The sequence below is a fragment of the Callorhinus ursinus genome, unplaced genomic scaffold, assembly GCF_003265705.2.
Source record: "Callorhinus ursinus isolate GAN/ISIS: 27379988/994484 unplaced genomic scaffold, GSC_fseal_2.0 scaffold22, whole genome shotgun sequence".
Lineage (NCBI taxonomy): Eukaryota > Metazoa > Chordata > Mammalia > Carnivora > Otariidae > Callorhinus > Callorhinus ursinus.
This window is the reverse complement of record NW_027397084.1, coordinates 14,994,630-15,013,319: the sequence shown is the minus strand read 5'-3', so window position 1 is coordinate 15,013,319 and position 18,690 is coordinate 14,994,630. Positions and strand designations below refer to the sequence as shown.

Genomic DNA, 18,690 nt, shown 5'->3' with positions numbered 1-18,690 from the left:
AACTGATCTACTTTCTATGTGAACTGTAAAATAAATCATACAGTATCAACAGACTGACAAAACGGCACAAAACACCACTAATCAATGAACCTATAATCTGTATATATTTCAATGTTTTCTTTCCCTCACTTACATTTAAGTGAAAATAATCTTGTCTTTTATTAAAATACATAAATAAAATCTAGAAGGTTAGAAATCAAAATGTTAACAGTTTTTCTGTCTGGAGAATTTTTCTTTATTTTCATTTTCTAGTATTTCTACAATCAGCATATGTAATAAAATTAACAAAATTTCAATTTTTAACCAACAAGATGGAATAATGACAAAAAGTACTGAGGATCTCACTCTTTTGTTTGGGAATAATGGATTTGGTTTAAATTAATCCCTTACAAAAATATAAGTTTAACATTTATCCTTCATAAAGGTAGATGGAAATTTTATACCTAGAAGGAAAATAATCTGTTAATAAACTGTATTTTTTTTACCCTCTCCAGCTTTTTCTCTCTAGAAATCCAATGACTAGGCTACATTATTTTCCAAACCTAATAGAAAGAGATATTAATCATAACTAAGGCAAGTCACATTCAACAGCCTTAATGACTATTGGTAAAGTGTATTTTACACAGTTTTGATGTCAAACACCATTACTATTTTAAACCAAAAGCATTTAGCTAAAACATACTTAAAATTTTGTATTTTTCTTTAAATACATATATGCTTAAACTGCAAAGTACACATACTCATTTGTATTTTTAAGTGTACTTAAATTATTAAAAAATATAATTAGGCAAATTAAAAATTGAAACTTAAAAATATTAGCTTATTCTGCTATACCTGACCTTCCTCTTTTCCTGTTTGGGGTATAAGACTGGAAAGACTCTTAGCTTTTCCAATGACCAAGGTAATTTACTCGGTGTTTAATATACTTATTCGCATGGAAGCTAATAATGTCTCAAAAGTAATTTTACTAGAACTAGAATTTCACAGGCGGGCTTTCTTCTGGAATTCATCTACAAATGCCTGTTTCTTGAACCATTCACTCTCAATCCTTCAGTGTATTATGGTTTAAGAAGCCAAGTGCCATATACTTGCCAACTCCCCTGTGGTAGTTAAGACCTGGGCTTGGTATTGAATGCTGAGAAAATGGGCTATAATCTGTTTAATAAACTTTTTTAAGGTCTCATTAATAAAATTTTTTTCAAATATTAAATACAGGCATATTTTTCATTTTAATTTTACCCTTCATCTGCTCACCCAAAAGTTGAGCTTCTAAGTCACTTTTTAACTGCCATAAACTAGGTAAACCACTTTTCTAAAAATATTTGCCAAGATCAAGTCAAAGGAAATGCAAAATTAAAGGAATAATTCTGCTTTTGTAAAGCAATTTCTAGAAGCACAATACTGAAAAAAAGCAGGGTTTCACAGAAGAAATTATCACTTTACAATAGTTTGTGGCATTATACCATTTTGAGGCTTTTTTATAATGAGCAACTTTTATTTTAAAATTACAGCTAATCTCTAAAAAGCACTTTAGCTTTTGAGTAACTATCAAATTTGGCATTATACAACGTTATTTTTTAAATGGAAATATGAATATAGTCAAAGGATCTTCCCTTTGAAATGGACTTTCACTTCTGTACAGGGTGATATAAGCTAGGAGAAAATACTCTATAAAAAAGAGTTATCCAGAGAAGTGATCACAATAACCCAGTTCCCTATCTGACTCACCAAAAGTACTTTTCTGGCTACAGAAAAGCCAGTAATAAGATGAGTTTTGTAGGAGGTAGGGGGGAGAGATAGGAAGAGGGGATATAGAGAATAATCCAAGGCAGAGGTTTATTTGTTGTTGTTATAGTATCTTCCTGAATGTCAGCTGACACAAACTAGTCAGCGGGGCATCCAATGGAGAATGATTATTCTGGCCATTATCCTTATCTTCTGTGTAAAGAAGGGATCCCAAGTTTAAAGAAAGCTCAAAGGAGTAACCGACGGCAGAAGTGGAATGAATTAACTTTGTAAATCATTAATTATAGCTATCCATCTGACCAGTGCACTTGGGTTTGAATAAAACTCCTTAAACAACTGCTTTATTCCATACAAACTCAAATTTAAAAGCCTGCTTATTATTGCCCATCCTAAAGCTGTGGTCCATAGTTTGCATTTCCAGAAGTTCTGTTTACCAGAAGCCCCTTCCGCCCAACTTACAGCTCAAACCACCCCCCAAAATAACATTTTGAAAAGCAACAATTTTTCTCAAGTATTTTATATTCAAATACAGAGAGAGCAGAAGGGATAAACACAGCGAAGCAGTACAATATTTATTTACCATCTCCAGCAGCAAAGCTTTGGAACCAGGAAACAACCCTTTTGTACAAAGCAATCATCTTCCCACCCCCAACTGGTTATTGTTTACAAATACAAAGTACAAAGAACATCTGCTTTATATGGCAAACTTAAAAAAACATACATACAGATATACCCCATTCTGTAAAGTACTTTACTCAGTTAAGAAGGCTAGTACCACCAAACCTGTTAAATAAGATTCTTCCTCCTGTATTGTCTTTTGGGTAAACTGCCAGTATCTTATAAGTATACTTATAAAAATCCCCTCCTAGGAAGAATGACTTTGATTCTCCTTCAGTACAGGACCATAAAAAAAAACAAAAACAAAACCACAACAAAACAAAAACATTTGGAAGTTGAGAATTTTTAAGTATCTCTGAAGTTGCAAAGGGGAATTATAACTGTAACCCTGAGTGCCACTGCTGTAACTCTGGCACAGAAAGAAAAAGGATGAATTATGAAGAGAAAAAAGAAAAGGTGAAAGTGGCAACAAAAGCAAGAAAAGAAACTCAAATCATAGAAAAAACAAACAGGAAGTTGACAAAATGTGTTTTGGGTGCTGCTGGAGATAGCACTGGCACAAGGTTCACAGGTCTTTCTTCAATACAACACCTCCAACCCCAATGAAGCAACATTTTTAGAAATACCTTAATTTTCCCCAAGTCTACCCTCAAATTATCTGTAAGCCAATGTACAGGGAAATGAGGCACATTTAGCTACACTGAGGACAGAATGCCAAAGGAGGTCCTGAAGTATGCAACTGTATACCCATAATGGTCTGTCACATTCCACTTCAGTGTCATTCTCCCGTTCATCTTCAAAGTTGTTCTCTACCAGTGTCTCAGTTCTTTTTCACTGCTTGAGTTGTCCCTGGGACTAGAGGTGCACTGACTGAAAGCCTTCCTTTGTCTCAGTTAAGAGAAGAAAAAGAATTGCTCTAGATGGTCACGGGATTTTGGTACAAAGCGAACTCTAGACAGACGACTTCTATAACCTTACAGAGAGCCACACAAACTTGGTACACTTTGAATAGATAGGAACCAATACATTTTCATGGGTAATTTATCCTTTCTTCAACTTAATCTTCACCAACTGTCCCCCATAAAGGCTGTTCCTCACAATTCTGAAACCAGACGCAATGTTCCACACGCCTTTGCATGCCCTATTTCATCTCAATGCCTGGCTCCTGATTCTCCACTGGTCCAACTATCTCTTCTCCAATCATGTTGCAGACCTCAGCTTAAGTATTTGCTAAGTAAAAAATGCTTCTTTGATCCCTCTAGATGGCCCTCTTTTGTTCAACTTCACTGCAGGCATGCCTCTAAACAGGACAATTTACATTGTGTTGTTATTTCTTTCTCTTAAGAGAATATACCATCTCTTATTAACTCCAGGTTCCCCCAGACCTTCCTCAGTGTCTGCCTGCACAAAGGTATTGAAAACTATAATAGAAGATTGTTGCCAACACAGACACAAAGTAACAAAACAGCATCCATCAAAAATCATATACACATACCTACATAACCTAGCTCTTCCTTCTACATTCTCTTTATTTCCTTATTGTTTATAATGAGCATTTCTTAGCCTGCACTTAAGAAAAGAGACTATTTTACTTTAAATATGCCTTTCAATGACTTAGTCCATTGATGGGCTTGTAATACAGCTTAATGGTTGAGCCTTAAAAACTGTAAACAAGGGGAACATAATCTGATGACATGAACAATTACATGCTATTAAATATACATCTTAAAATGTATCTGTATTTATATCCAATACCATCCCACAGTTATATCTACGTGTGTAGAAACAGCACACCTATGAAAGAAATCTATACTGGGCTTTTGAAATTTCAAAGTACTTCGTGGCATTACCTCATTTGAGAGTAGGAAAACTGAAGCTCAGAAAATAAGTGACTTACTAATACTCAGATCAAGGTCTTAGAATTTAAATGCCATGTGCTTTGCACCATTCCACCTTTCTTTCTAGCCAATATCCTAAAGATGCCAGAAAAAAAAACCCAAAAAACAAACTTTGTGTATCTGAAACAAAACGGTTTAACTTTTTGTTAAACTTTTTTAGGCAGAAGGAAAAAAAAAAGCAAAAAAGACCCTTGACTAAAATGATCAGTGCAGAAAATGAATGGAATATGTGAAACAAGCCAATGACCATACATCAAGACAATCTTAGTCCCACACAGTGAAATCTCAATGGGAAAATGAAGACGTTAGAGTTTCTGATCTGACAAGTGAAATGACCAGGAATTAGATAATAGAAGACATCAGGTACGAAGGGATGGGAGTAAAGCCATAAACACAAAATTTAGGGAAGAAGAAAAAAGGTCAAATTAGCTTACCAGAGAAGTTAAGACTTGAGTTGAGCCTTGAAAATACAAAGAGGCAGCCTAGTACAATGCTAAACTGAGACTGTGGAGGAATAGAGTCAATATTCAAAAGCTAGGCTCCACCACTTGAGCAATGTGCTTAATGATGTTTCATTTCCTCATCTGCAAAATAAGGGTGAATTTCTTCCTCAAGAATGCCTTGTAACTTTTGGCACACAGTGCAGTAAATATGAGCTCTATAAATGAAAATTCTCTCCTCTACTTGCTTCCCAGGCAGGAAGACAACCGTTAGGCCCAAGGCTATCAAGGTGCTTCCAAGATCTCAAAAGGTATTTTTGCTAAAAGTAAACAGGAGTTGTTAAAAGCCATTAGACAAAGACCAACCTGCATGCAACTCTTGCTAAGAATCTAAGTGAGGCTAATTAAACACTGACTATACTTGAACCAAGGCAGAAAGGAAGGGCTGCACACCCAGAAGGATGTTTAATGTAATTAAATATGTTCAAAAAAATGGAACTGAAAATTTGAGACTGTTTAGTGACTTGGAAAATGCTCCCCCCAATCACCCAAATCATGTTGCCCTAGTAACTGAAAGTGGTACAGATAAAGGGACCACAAACATGATAGTTATTATAGGATATTAGTACTAAATGCACACTAAGTAGTGTGAAACAGCCATCACAGATAAAAGTGGGAGTTGACAAGAGGTCTAACTGTAGCCCTCAAAACCGAATGATGTGATAGACCTACTCTTATGGGCAATGACAGAAAAGAGAAGGCATATGATAGACAGCTGATGGGAAAAAATAGCACATGAAAATAGGTCTTATAAAGAGACTACTAACAGAACTCATTAATAACACTGGAAGCATTTATGATCAAAGAAGAGTTTAAAATACAACTAGATATAAACCATTTACTTTCACTGCTACCAAGGAATAGACTTAGGAATATTAGAAAACTCAATACAACTTGAGAGATCTCCAAAGTCCTAAAAGAAAGTACAGACAACCTGAGAATTCTTGCTGAATTCTTGACAAGGCATTAGAAAATCCAAGAGATCATTTGAAATAGTTATCTCAATAAAATAGGTAAAGCCCTTAAGACCTAGAGAAAACTGGTTAGTTTTAAGATACAGTTTATGTCAGAGCTGTTCTAGAACTTCATGGTGATGGGCTTAGAATTTTTATAAGATGCAATTAACGATAAATCATATGTAGTAATACATTTGTGTGAAAACTATGCAAAATGAGAAAAATAAGACTACCATTAAATAAGAAGGCATTAAAAACTGATTGAAGTTCAATAGCCAGGAAGTAATAGTTCCAGAAACTGGACTGGCTGCTTTTTTAAAAAAGGACAAAAGAGAAAACTAGAAAATCTCTTACAATAATGCTGAAGGCATTGTATTTAAGTACACAAATACAAAGCCACATCAAATCCTGGCTAGTATTTACTGGTAGAATGAAAAATATAATCTACATCAAAGAGATTAAGGGAAGATCAGACATCCTTCTAGAAAGGTATTACACAAAGGGGAAGAAAAGATCAATATAAAGAATGAAACAATAACATCAAAAGGACACGGTTGGACTGTGATCACTTCCAGATATACCCCACTGGAAGCAAACATATAATTTCCAGTAATAAGAAATCTCAATGGTACCAAACACTACTATAAAAAGTTTTCATTACTATAAAGTCAAGCAAACAAAAACACAAAGTAGTACAAAAATATTATCCCACTAATCAACAAGAGAAAAAAAATTTAACAAAACAATATTATCATTCATCCAGGAAGGGAAATTCCACAAAAGAATATTTTAATGGCTTACAAAACTCGTTATTTCTGGAAAAATAACTAAAAGATTTGCATTCAACAGTGATCATCAGTTAAATAAAACTTCTGCCTGTGTATTTTCTTAAGTGAAAAACGGAAGAATTGATTGGTTTCTGTATCCACAAATGGAAACTATATAGAATGGACCTGGCCAACTGAATGACATGCATAAGATGCACAAAGATATCACAATCAATTATTGGACTAGCCACTAACATTAAGAATGGTAAATTTCAAAAGACAAGGAAACCTAAAACAGTGCAAGTCTGGGGCAAAATATGCCTCACGTTAAAAAAAAAAGTTTTCAGTTATTGCAATCTTTAAACTATTTCTACAAAGTTCTAGTCCATGATTTCTAACCTTCATCAGAATCCCACCAAATTATATCCTCAAGAATAGTGAATGTGGCATTTAACTCTGCTCATCCATGTCATTTAACTCTGTATCCAATTTTATAACTAGAAGGGATTCTGGATTGTGTCTATTCCAACCTCCTCATTTAGTACCTGAGAGGTTATCCTGATGTATTGGGCCCTTAAGGACATTATCAATCAGGTCACTTAGGTATCATTCAGTAAATTGTTAGTATAGTACTAATGTAATATACTAAATAGTATCCAAGTATCCTGAAAGAGTTTATGTTCCCCTCAAAATGTTATTTTGAGAGCTAAGTAAATAAATGGAATTATAAAGAAGCTGCCACGCAGTTAAAAAAAAAAAAAGTTTAAATGCAATTACACTGATAAGGAAACTGTCACACTGGTCTAAAAAGAAAGGATAAAGTGTCAGCAAATTTACTGCTTTTCCTAATACTCTTGTTTCTTCTTACCAAGTAAACACATCCACTTATCAAATATAAGTTGCGTTACCATGGCTTAGAACAAGGTTAGTTAATGAGACAAATGACTCAATCCGAAAATCGAGAACGTGCAGATAGAAAACAAAGCTGCCATAATGCTCAGGAAACTGAGCCAATCACTAATAACTAAAAAGAACAAGAACTACTCTGAAGTTATTTAAATAAAGGGGGAGGGGCATACTCTACAACCTTCTGAAATGGATTAACAGTGCTATAGAGAAAACAAATTAACATTCAGAAGGAGAGTACATTTAGTGCAATTGTACAGATGATGAATAAACTACAAGATTAAAAAAAGTCACTGTACAGAACTCACATAAATATCACCAGCAACATATGCATGACATCAAAATGTTAAGTTTTAAACAACAGGGTGAAATTTAAAAAGGCACTTCATATAACAATGGAAACAGTTTCTCTGTACACAATAACTGCAAGAAATCATATTGTCTTCACATACATTTTATGTCTGGTGGAGAAATAACATTTTGAAGAAAAAGGATCATTAGACGCATCCCCAGTGAGAATACCAAATCATTAAATTTGCAATTATCCCAAAGCTTCCTAGAAAATCTAGAGATATTTAAACATCCAAGGTTTACCTAATGGAGCATCCTGTGGCAGGCACAGTATGAAAACTTAGTATCCAATTTTGAATTCCATATGCTTTAGGGGTTGTCTCCTCAGACCAAGTCCCCCTTGTATTTTATAACACCATCATCATCCAAGTATGCCAGAGAAAGATTTTAAAACAAACAGATTAAAGATATTGTTTCTTCTGCAATCAAGAGACCAACTCATCCATAGCTAAAAGCTGTTCCCATTCTACTGCATTCTGAGACAGTCCCCACTCAACTAACAAATCCCTTTCAGAAGTTATCTACTTGATCAACAATTCGATGATTCCGCAATACCTTTCCACTTCTAGGAAAATTTTCTGGAGACGTTTGCGCTTATCAGTCAGAGAGTGGTAAAGCAATGTTACTTTAATACTGAGCAACATAAATAACACAAGAGGAAGAGAATAGCAATGCTGTTTTATAAATATTTAAGGAGGAGCTACACAATATAAATACAGCAAACACTAGTGAACTGTGCACTTAAAAAATGGTTAAGGTGGTGAATTTTATGTTGTTTTTTCTGACAATTCAAAACAAAAAATTGAAAAGGAGCATGTTAAGTGGAAATGCCATAGCAGTTTCAGAGAATCACATCTTCACGCATCATTTATTTTGGTTTAGATTTTGGAAAATAAGAGTACCTCAAAAATCATCACATTTGTAACCCAGTATCTAATTCAGGGAAAGAAAGGGGAGAAATGGGAAAGTGGGAACAGACTGAAGTAGCCTTGGCTAATTGGGAACAACTGTGCAGCCACATAGACCAGTGCCAAGGTCTCCTCTCTCCAGTAAGTTCACCTGTGACTATTCCTTTCATAAAAAACCTACAGTGCCATGTCAAGGGCACATGAGACTGCTTGACTGATGTGATATATATTGTAAACTATAAAAATCTATGATTTTTTTTAGGCCCTTGTTAAGGTAGTTAATCAATGCTCTTCTAGAGTTTAATTTGAGAGAGTTTCTACATCACTGACATGGACCTAAAAAAGGCAGAAGTAAAACACTGTGGAAAATATACAAAAATAAAGGTATATGCTAACTCTAGATATGACTTGACCAAATTTGCTTGCAAGACGATTTCCTATATCAAGCCTGTTGTTTAGGCTTAATCTAAAAATAGGACCAATAGAGTACTCTGAAATTATCTGCAAAATAAAATAGCTTCTTCTAAGTAGGGATGTTTGCGTCTTCAACCTCTAGCACAAATAGGGAGAGGAAGAATAGTAGTAAAGGGTGAAGATAGTTACAATGGAGGGGGAATGAGCTTCAACCATCAAAAAGTGGGGCACTAGGGAAAATGTCAATCACCACTGTGCAAGAACTATGGCAAGAAACAGAAACCACATGAACCCTAAAACAGTGTTATATTCCACTAACAGTAGACCCAAAATATTCTGATCAAGCAGATGAAATAAATGAAGATGTTTGACAAATCAAGTTACAAAATTTTAAGTCTATTGATAAAAAAACTTTTTTTTGGCTGCCAAGCAAATAATACTAGGTGATGTATTCAGACCCCTCAAACTTGACACTTTCTCCATTTTTGAAGTCATGCTGCGAAAACGAGGATCTAAGGGCTGGTATACTGTACAGCCACTGCCTTGAGATTAAAAAGATACTGTGGGATATACAATTGAGGTATCTGCTGCCAGTTCCAGAATTGTGAAGAACTATTAATGGAACCAACTGGGAGCAAAAACATACGTCGTCTCTCGTGATAAGAGTCTGACTAGATTAAGGGACCAGTAAACCAAGAACATGTTGTTGAAGTCTCGATTTCAGACTTTTAAGAAATCTCTAATGGATATCATTTACATAGATATCCAGAAACAGAGCTGTGTGAGATGTTCTCTTTATGATATCCACAGTAATACTCTTAACACTTAAGAATTCTCAGTATCATTTAGTTTGATGGCATCCCTCTTTCTTTATTTCAATAAGAGGACCAGATTGTCAGGCATGTTTGGAATTCTCTTATAGAGTTCAGATTTGCATGCCTGGATGGTATAACATCCTTTACATCCAGGGCACTAATGTACATATCTTTTTTGTGTTTAGAGTGATGAATTATCAAGCTCAAAAAAGTTAACTGTTTAGAAGGTAGGTTTGTTTAAGGAGGTCATCTTGGTGAAAGGCCCAGAATATCCTGAGAGAACACCATGACTGGGTCTCACAGCTTCTTTATATCTGAGAGCTTGATAGGACGGAGACTTAGGCGTGATGATAACAAAGAATTCTCTCGCATGTAGCTCTGAGTGGTAATGACACGGTAGCCATCAGTCTCGATAAAGATAGTTACTGTGAAAATTTCTAGAGATGTTACAGGTAGGAAAGTCTTTTTCCAGCTGGTGTCCACAGTAGACCTGTAACATCTAGCCATCCCACTGGAAGCAAACTGGATTTGGCAAAATTTTATTTGTATTCCAGTTCTTGACATACAGCTTCATGGTTGATTCTGAAGTCTGAGAGAGCTTGAGAGTAGAATGGACTCTTGATAAGTTGATCATCCTGACATAAACAGAGTACAACAGACTTGTCATTTTGTGAAGATCTGACAAGCTGACGCCTGAACAAGGAAGCATTGATGACCTAAAAACGAAGGATCTGCCTCTGGTATTAGTAAACAAAGATCTAATAGTAGGTTATTTCCAGACCCCAAATCAGCTAGTCCTCAGTTTACCAGTAAGATTTTCCTGAGGAACAAATCTTTTTATTTTTCTTTAATCACAAGAGGATTCAGATTCCTGAGTACCCTCCTCTGAACTTATTCTGGACCAGAAATAATGGGTAAACCTTTGTCCAACCCTACTTAGATGAAAGTCTCTACTGCTCACTTGGCCAATAAAACATGAGTCTCTTTATTATGTACTTCATTTGAAAAGTCTAGAATTTAAATGTTAGCTGTGATAATTCCAGACATGCATCAGTTTCTGAGGTGAACTCCTACCTGTAGATCCTGTTTGAGTGGGGAATAGCAAGTAAAATAGGATCTTGGATGACTATGCTGCTGAACGCGAACCGGCTATTAATTCTTGTACCCATGGCGTTCTGGGGATTCTCCCTTTTTTCTGTATCTATAGGGGTGGTTTCGAGGTTTGTACCAATCTCCTTTGGAATATCCTCTATTGTGATAATGTGCTTTCTGATCATGACTATAAAAGTATCGATGTTGGTTATAGTATTTGTTGTGGTCTCTATAGTCATTTTCTTTAATACTGTTTTCTTCTGCAACAACAGCATTCACATCTTGGCCAAAGAGGGAAGTACCATCAAAGGGCAAGTGTGAGATCTTCTCCTGGGTTTTCTTAGTGAGAGATGTAAGTCGGAGCCAGGCTTGTCTTCTGTAGTCTATTGCCATTGCCATAACTCTGACTACAGAATCCATTATGTCCCTAGTAGTACAAAGCTGCCAAAGGCCTGCATCCATACCATCAGATATTATACATCTTGCTTTTCCACGATCAAACTCTGGGTCATGAACCAGATCCTCCATATCTTCCCAGAGTTTACGCTGATATTGAGTCATATAGGCCATGTAGCTAGCAGCTCGGGCTGCAATGGAAGCAGCATGGTAGAATCTACAACCCATGACCTCCATTTCTTTTGAGGTAGAATCTAGAGGAGATGTTGTGCTTCCTCTTTTGCTGTGCTCTAATGCTTCTACAATAGGGCCCTCAGCTGGTGGATTTGGTTGGAAAGGAGAGGTATCCTTGGCCACAGGATATACCCTGTGCCCCATGAAGGAAGAAGGATGGCAATCAGCAGGGTCTTTAAAAACCTCAGTGGTGGCAATTCTCAGAAGAGGATGCAATGGAGGAACCAAACGTTTCTTAGAGGTCACATAATCAGGCTTCCCTTCACATGATTCTGCTTCAGACTGTAACGTTACTCTCTTTATAACACCTCTCTGTTCCATTCTTTTCAAAAGACCTGTGAAACTAGACTGACTGGGGTCAGTTGGCTGCCCTTTGTCATCAGCTGAGGGGGATTTGCAGTCAGCTTCTTCATCAACTGTGGATAAATTTTCATCCTTGGAGGTGGAGATATCCCATGGCACTGAGGAGTTCTCACTTGGCCTAGAATGATGAAATCTAAAACAGCTCCTAGACTGCAGATCACGGATCACTCGGGACATCTCAGCCACTTGTGTCTGAAGATAAAGGATGGCATCCTGTCCATGCTGTGAAGCTGAAGAAGACTCTACAGGTAAATCCTCCTTGACCTCTGAAGAGGCCAAAGATTCTTGGGGGACCAGAACTGGAGATGAAGGCAGAGTCTGATAATTTTGTGATGGTTTAAGTGTCTCTGTCTCAGAGATCTTAATATCTGAATTATTTTGATCATTTTTCTGGTTCTCCAATGGGTTCTCAACAGAAGAAGGTTGAGAAACTATCCTTTGTGGACTGCTGGTGCAACTCCCAGAGGAGGAGCTGCTGTCTCCAATGGGAAGAGGAACACTGCAGCTAGAGCACATTTCTGGGCGATGATTCTCAGAGGATGGCACCTTAGACTCAGGCATTCTCTGGGTTATCCACATGAACAAGAAAACCAAGGAAGAAAAAAAAATGCTTTTAATATGTTAACTTTCAAGTGCAGAGATGCATGTCCAGTAAGTAGAACTCAATTTTTTAAATTATTATAACAACAATGAAAGATGCAATCCACTACAGATCAGCAAAGGGATCACAGAAGTCAAATCCACAAGCTTCACTACCCAAAAACCCAATACCAACTATGGCCATTACTGTGGCACTCTGTCTATGAAAAAAGAGAGTGAAAACAAGCCCAGTTCAAGTGCTGCCATCCTGGCCTGCTGCTTGGTCCCATGCTAGGATACGAAGAGGTGGTGAGACTACTGGTGATTAACAATCTTTTTAAAAAAATCCCATTCAGTGTATGTAAGTCAACAAGTAGAAGCTAAAAATGGTACAGAGGACTTGAGAAAAGTTCCACTGAGAACAAAAAATATTTCTAAAAGTCCCCGCTGCAGTCACTTTAAAGCCCCTTTAAAATTTTCTCCTGTTCAGTCTCCATGAATAACAAAACTTTCCAGTTGCATAGTCCTACTTTATTGTTTGTAGTTTCCAAAGAGCTTACATTATGTATTTTGTACCTCATTTTGTCCTCACAACAACCCTGTGAGGTAGGTATTACTCTTATTTGATAAAAAAACTAAGATTAAAGGCTTCTTAATTTATCCAAAGTCACAGAATTAATAAGGAGTAAAGCTCAGACTAAAACCTATGTATACTGATTCCAAGTCCAAGTCTCAATCCCCTGTATCATAGAGAAAGAAGTCTTCTGGCCACCTTGAACAAGAGCCAGGAGTTCTCAACCCATCAAGAAAATAACCCAGTATAGAAATTTGGGCTAAAACAAATGAAAGACAAGATTGCTACCAAGGGCTCAGCTAGTTTGATTCTCAGAGTAAGGGAAGTATTAGTTTAAGGGTCAAACCCACAACTAGAAAAATCACAGGTAAGAGAAAAAAAACTTTAAATATGTGAGGGATAAACAAGGTTAAAAGGAGTGACGACTGAAGTACTACACCACCTAAATCCTTTCCCACATTCCATTTCCTAAAGGATCTTCACATATCCTTCCTTCCAAGGTAAAACAAACTTTCTGTGGCCAGGTGGTTCTGGAAGAAAAGGATCCAGTTATACATGGCACCTGAGGAGAGACAGGAAAGGAGAAGGGAGAAGGGCACAAGGAGCCAAGAAGCTTGCAGTTTTTATTCCATTTTCCTTTTATCAGATACCATCTTCAAGGCTTAGAACTTTCCTGTGTTGTGTTATCCTTTCACATCCTCACTGAAAGTAAAGAAACAAAACTGGAAGTAGGAGATATTTTGGGCCAGGACTCATTGGACACCTTTTGTGGTTCATTCTACAGAAACGGGCCATTCTCTAAAATACTATAGCTCCTAAAAACAGTGATCATTGACTTGATAACTCTCTTTAGGCAATGTCTTTTAAATGACAGAAGTGAAAGAAATGCAAATCAAATATAATGTACTTACATCACTATGAGAGGTGCTAGGTTCTTCATCATCACTGCTGACCAGATCAATGTATTCAAGAACAGGTCGTAATGGTCCTTCCTATGAAAGAATTGAGCAAATTAACAAATCATGTACAGTTATTCGAACTAGTCATTTAAAACATCACTTTTTTGGTTGGGATTGGCAAAAATTCCTCTAAAGAAGAAGCCTATGGGTGGCAGAAAGTAATCAGAACAAACAGAAAAATATTCAGATACATGCATAATAAGAAACGATAAGATCTAAGAGTTTAAACCTTGGTAGAATATTACGACAATGTTGATTTTTTGAGGAAAAGATTAACAATAAAGGAACACTGCTACAAGGACACAGATAGCAGATAGTATGATTCAATGCTTTTTAGATGGGATGAGTATTAACTATGTTAGATAACCAAGTTCAAAAACATGCAGTTCTTTGACTAACAGCTCAGCTTTATCTCCCACTCCTATAGTCAAACATGAAACCTGATTCTTCATCCTCTTTGGAACCATTCTGACTGCATCACAGACCAGGCCTTGAATGCTAGGCCTAAATGCCTAGATTTTATTCTACAGGCGAAAGGGAATCAATAAATACAAAGATAGGAAAAACATGAGAGCTGTGCTTTAAATAGATATCACACAGACAAGTATGGAAAGTGGGGAGAGCAGGATAATTAATCAGTCCAATAATACAAAACTAAAATAATGGCAAAAAGAATATGTTGTGGTACACATATAAGAGAATACATGGGTATAATGAAAATAAAAAAAAGATTGGCTATAAAAAACACACACACACCCCTCCCAAACAAAACAAAACCCCAACAATAACAAGGAATCAAAAAAGTCCTTAGAATTTCAAGCTTGGGCAACTGGAAGGATACTAATGCCATTTAATATAAATCTGGAATACAGAAACAGGAAGCTGACATTCTTTTAGACATAATGGGTTGATGTACCAGTGGTACCCAAAGGTAACTGGCAGATAGCTGGAAATGCAGGGCTGTAATCTGGATGTATGACCATAGCTAGATAAGCAGATTTGGGAGTTGCTCCCCTAAAAGACTAAACTGAAACTGTGACAGAGTCAACAAAGAAAGCAAAGAGAAGAAAGAAGAGACTTAAGAAGGTTCTCGAGAAAATGCCCGAATTTTAGGACTCAGGAAGAACTGCTAAGCAGGTAATCAGGGGCTGGAAAAGAATCAGGAATGCATAAATTCAAAGAAGCTAGAGAAAACCTCAACAAAAAGTTGTCAATGCTAATGTGGCCCAAAATGCTGACAACCAAAAAAACTGCCACTGAATTTGGCAACAAGATTTTTAAAATGCCTGAGAGCAACTTTTAATAAAGTAGCAAGCATACAGAAGCTACGCTCTAAAAAAATTAAGTAGAAAATGAAGCAGTAGGGGCACCTGGCTGGCTCAGTCGGCAGAGCATGCAGTCTCATCTTGGGGTTGTGAGTTCGGGCCCATGCTGCATGTAGAGATTATTTAAAAATAAAATCTTAAAAAAGAGGCAGTAAAGAATAAAGTATTGAGTGAAGAGTAAAAGAATATTATTTTTAAAAATCTAGTATGTTGAGAACAAGAGTAAGGAACATAGGAGGCGAATTCAGCTGAGGGAAAGATTTCTTAAGATGCAGAAAGCTGACTGTTGGCAAACCAAAGTGATATATTTGGTGTAAAAACTAACAGAAAAAGAAGAGAGGAGACAGAAGCTAAGATCTAAAGATCCTCTTCCTGAGAGGAGGCATCTAGTCTCAAACATAACTTGTTTCTCTCTTAGGCTACCACTTCTCCCCAAGCAGAAAACTGCTATCCTTTCAGATAGGTTTTATATCTAGCCACTAAAATAAAACCAGAGAGCAGAACTTCTGGGCAGGGATCATGTAATAAATAATTAAGATTTTTGCCTGAGCTGTAAAAGTGGAGGTTTAGAAAAGAGGGAAAGAGTATTTTCCAGTTACGATCAACAGAGATGAGTCACCTACCTTAAGACTAAAATCTACCACTGCTATGGGCAATATCATACATTCAATCCAAAAAGAAAGAAGGGCGCCTGGGTGGCTCAGTCACTAAGCATCTGTCTTCGGCTCAGGTCATGATCCCGGGGTCCTGGGATCGAGCCCCACATCGGGCTCCCTGCTCCGCGGGAAGCCTGCTTCTCCCTCTCCCATTCCCTCTGCTTGTGTTCCCTCTCTAGCTGTCTCTCTCTCTGTGTGTCAAATAAATAAATAAGAATTAAAAAAGACAAAAAACAAAACAAAACACAAAAAGAAAGAAGTAAAATATGATAGCTTCTCCTGTTCATATAATCACATCACGTTTTGTCTCTTCAAGAAATGTACGTCCATAGAAACAGCACACCAAGAAAAGTCTCAGGTTATCAGAAATACACAGAGGTGGGGCAGAGAAAGCTTCCATGAACAGACAGGAAAAAAAGAGAGATGAAAGAAGGTAACAGAACGTAAAGCAAAAAGTAGAATGGGGAGAAACAAACAAGAAAACCCCCCAAAAACAAAAAACCAGAATAAGGAAAATGGTACAGATGGGATTTAAAAACAGCTGCAGAAATAGTAGAAAGGACAAGAGCAGGGAATGATGAGAGAAGACTATTAGAGATTTACTACTGGGGTGAACCATTAGACTAATATGCAACCATTTCTGAACTACTGAAGAAAAATAACTTCATGATTCACACTAATTAAAAGAATAAAAAGAGCCAAGATAGAAAAACCAAAAATGAGAAAAACCAAAAGTCATTTAAAATACGTATCCATTCACTCAACAAATAATTGTGAACTTATAAGCGAAAGAGTAGTAGAAGATGAAAACACATATTTGAGACAACCAAAAAGGCAGAGGCTGGGTTAAAAAGAGAAGTATCCCAAAGGAAAATATTACTTAAAAACAAACACTCTACACTTTAGCTAATTTCCACACTGGATACGGGAAAAGTTTTAACATAATAACTTAAAGAATCAAAACATTTTAGTATTCCATTTATTTTACTACTAATCAATAACATTTGTCATTGCTGTATGGGCTCTACAAAGGCACTGTGCTGAACTTTTCATATACATTATTTCATTTAATCCCTAATTACTTTACAAGGTGAAATAGTGAATTATTACTATTATTCCATTTAACAAATGAGAAAACTAAGTGAGCTACACCTGGTTCTCTAAATATGTAACTGGCTGTGTGGTCATTATAATTCTGAGGCTAAGTTCAAAGTATACATACTACTATTGGGGGGGGGAGGGGCGCGCCTGGGTGGCTCAGTGGGTTAAGTGTCTGCCTTCAACTCAGATCATGATCCCAGGACCCTGCTCAGCCCCGCATCACATCGGGCTCTGCACGGAGCCTGCTTCTCCCACTCCATCTGCCTGCCGCTCCCCCTACTTGTCACTCTCTCTGTCAAATAAGTAAATAAAATCTTAAAAAAACAATTTTTTTTTAAATTTTAAGTAATTCCTGTATCCAACATGGGGCTTGAACTCACATCCCCAAGATCAAGAGTCACATGTTCTACTAACTGAGCCAGCCAGGCAACCCTACATACTATTTTTAAATCAATGCCTTATTACCTAAGTTTTTGAGATACTTTGTTTTCCTTCAATAAGAGAAAATGGGACTTACCACTATTGTCCCCAACTCTGAATAACTCATAACACTAACCAAAAAATAAGTTAATTCCCCCCAAAAATATTTATTATATAAATGTCAAACATGGTTTCTTAAAATGTTTATAATGACTGCTTATGTTCTTAACAAGTATAAATCCATGTAGTCCTCCAACTAAAGGTTTTTATTTGAATTTGCTCCAACCATCAACCAGTAAACCATCATTCTTCTCATCCCTTTTGTACCAGTAACAAAATCAAGGGATTCTACTCCCCAAGGCCACATAATTACGGCTAGGAGCACAGGCACAAGCAAAATAGTTTAGGAACACAGCTGAATTAATATTCTAAGTAAAAAAAAAATTTTTAATGACACAAAATGCTTTCATTCCTGTCAGAACAATGATTCTCATACAAAGCCAGACACCAATTACCTACTACTACAGTTGACCTTTGAAGAACATGAGGGTTATGGGCTCTGAGCCTCCCTCCCACCACACAGAATTGAAAATCTACATAGAACTTTTGACTCCCCCAAAACGTTACTAAAAGCCTACTGTTGACTGGAAGTGTCACCAATAACAAACAGTTAACACATATTTTGTATGTTGTATATATTATATACTGTATTCTTACAATAAAGCTAAACAAAATATTAAGGAAATTGTAAGGGAAATACATTTAAAGTACTGTAAAAAATCTTATCTGCGTACAAGTGGATCCATGTAATTCAAACCCACGTCGCTTGACGGTTAAGTGTAAGTGCATGTCAATACACTAAGATATGGTCTACAAGAAATGTAGTTTACCCCAGTCTAAAACAAAGAATATGGATTTGAGCATAGATGCACAACTCTAATCTAAAACCTTAAATATAGGGGCGCCTGGGTGGCTCAGTCATTAAGCGTCTGCCTTCGGCTCAGGTCATGATCCCAGGGTCCTGGGGTCAAGTCCCACATGGGGCTACCTGCTCAGCGGGAAGCCTGCTTCTCCCTCTCCCACTCCCCTGCTTGTGTTCCCTCTCTCGCTGT

The 18,690-nt window shown here is 36.7% G+C and overlaps 1 protein-coding gene across 3 annotated transcripts in view; it reads right to left on the bottom strand.

The window, feature by feature from the left end:
* The window catches only part of ZNF451 (zinc finger protein 451), an 89,127-nt gene that overhangs the window by 65,287 nt on the left and 5,150 nt on the right, over positions 1-18,690 (bottom strand). For 2 of the 3 annotated variants that reach the window (XM_073905156.1, XM_025890421.2), the window contains one exon: positions 14,029-14,109. In XM_073905156.1, coding sequence (XP_073761257.1) covers positions 14,029-14,109 — 81 coding nt within the window. Of the gene's footprint in view, positions 1-2,293; positions 12,529-14,028; positions 14,110-18,690 lie in introns of those variants that run through there. The other variant, XM_025890422.2, reaches the window with a different exon arrangement.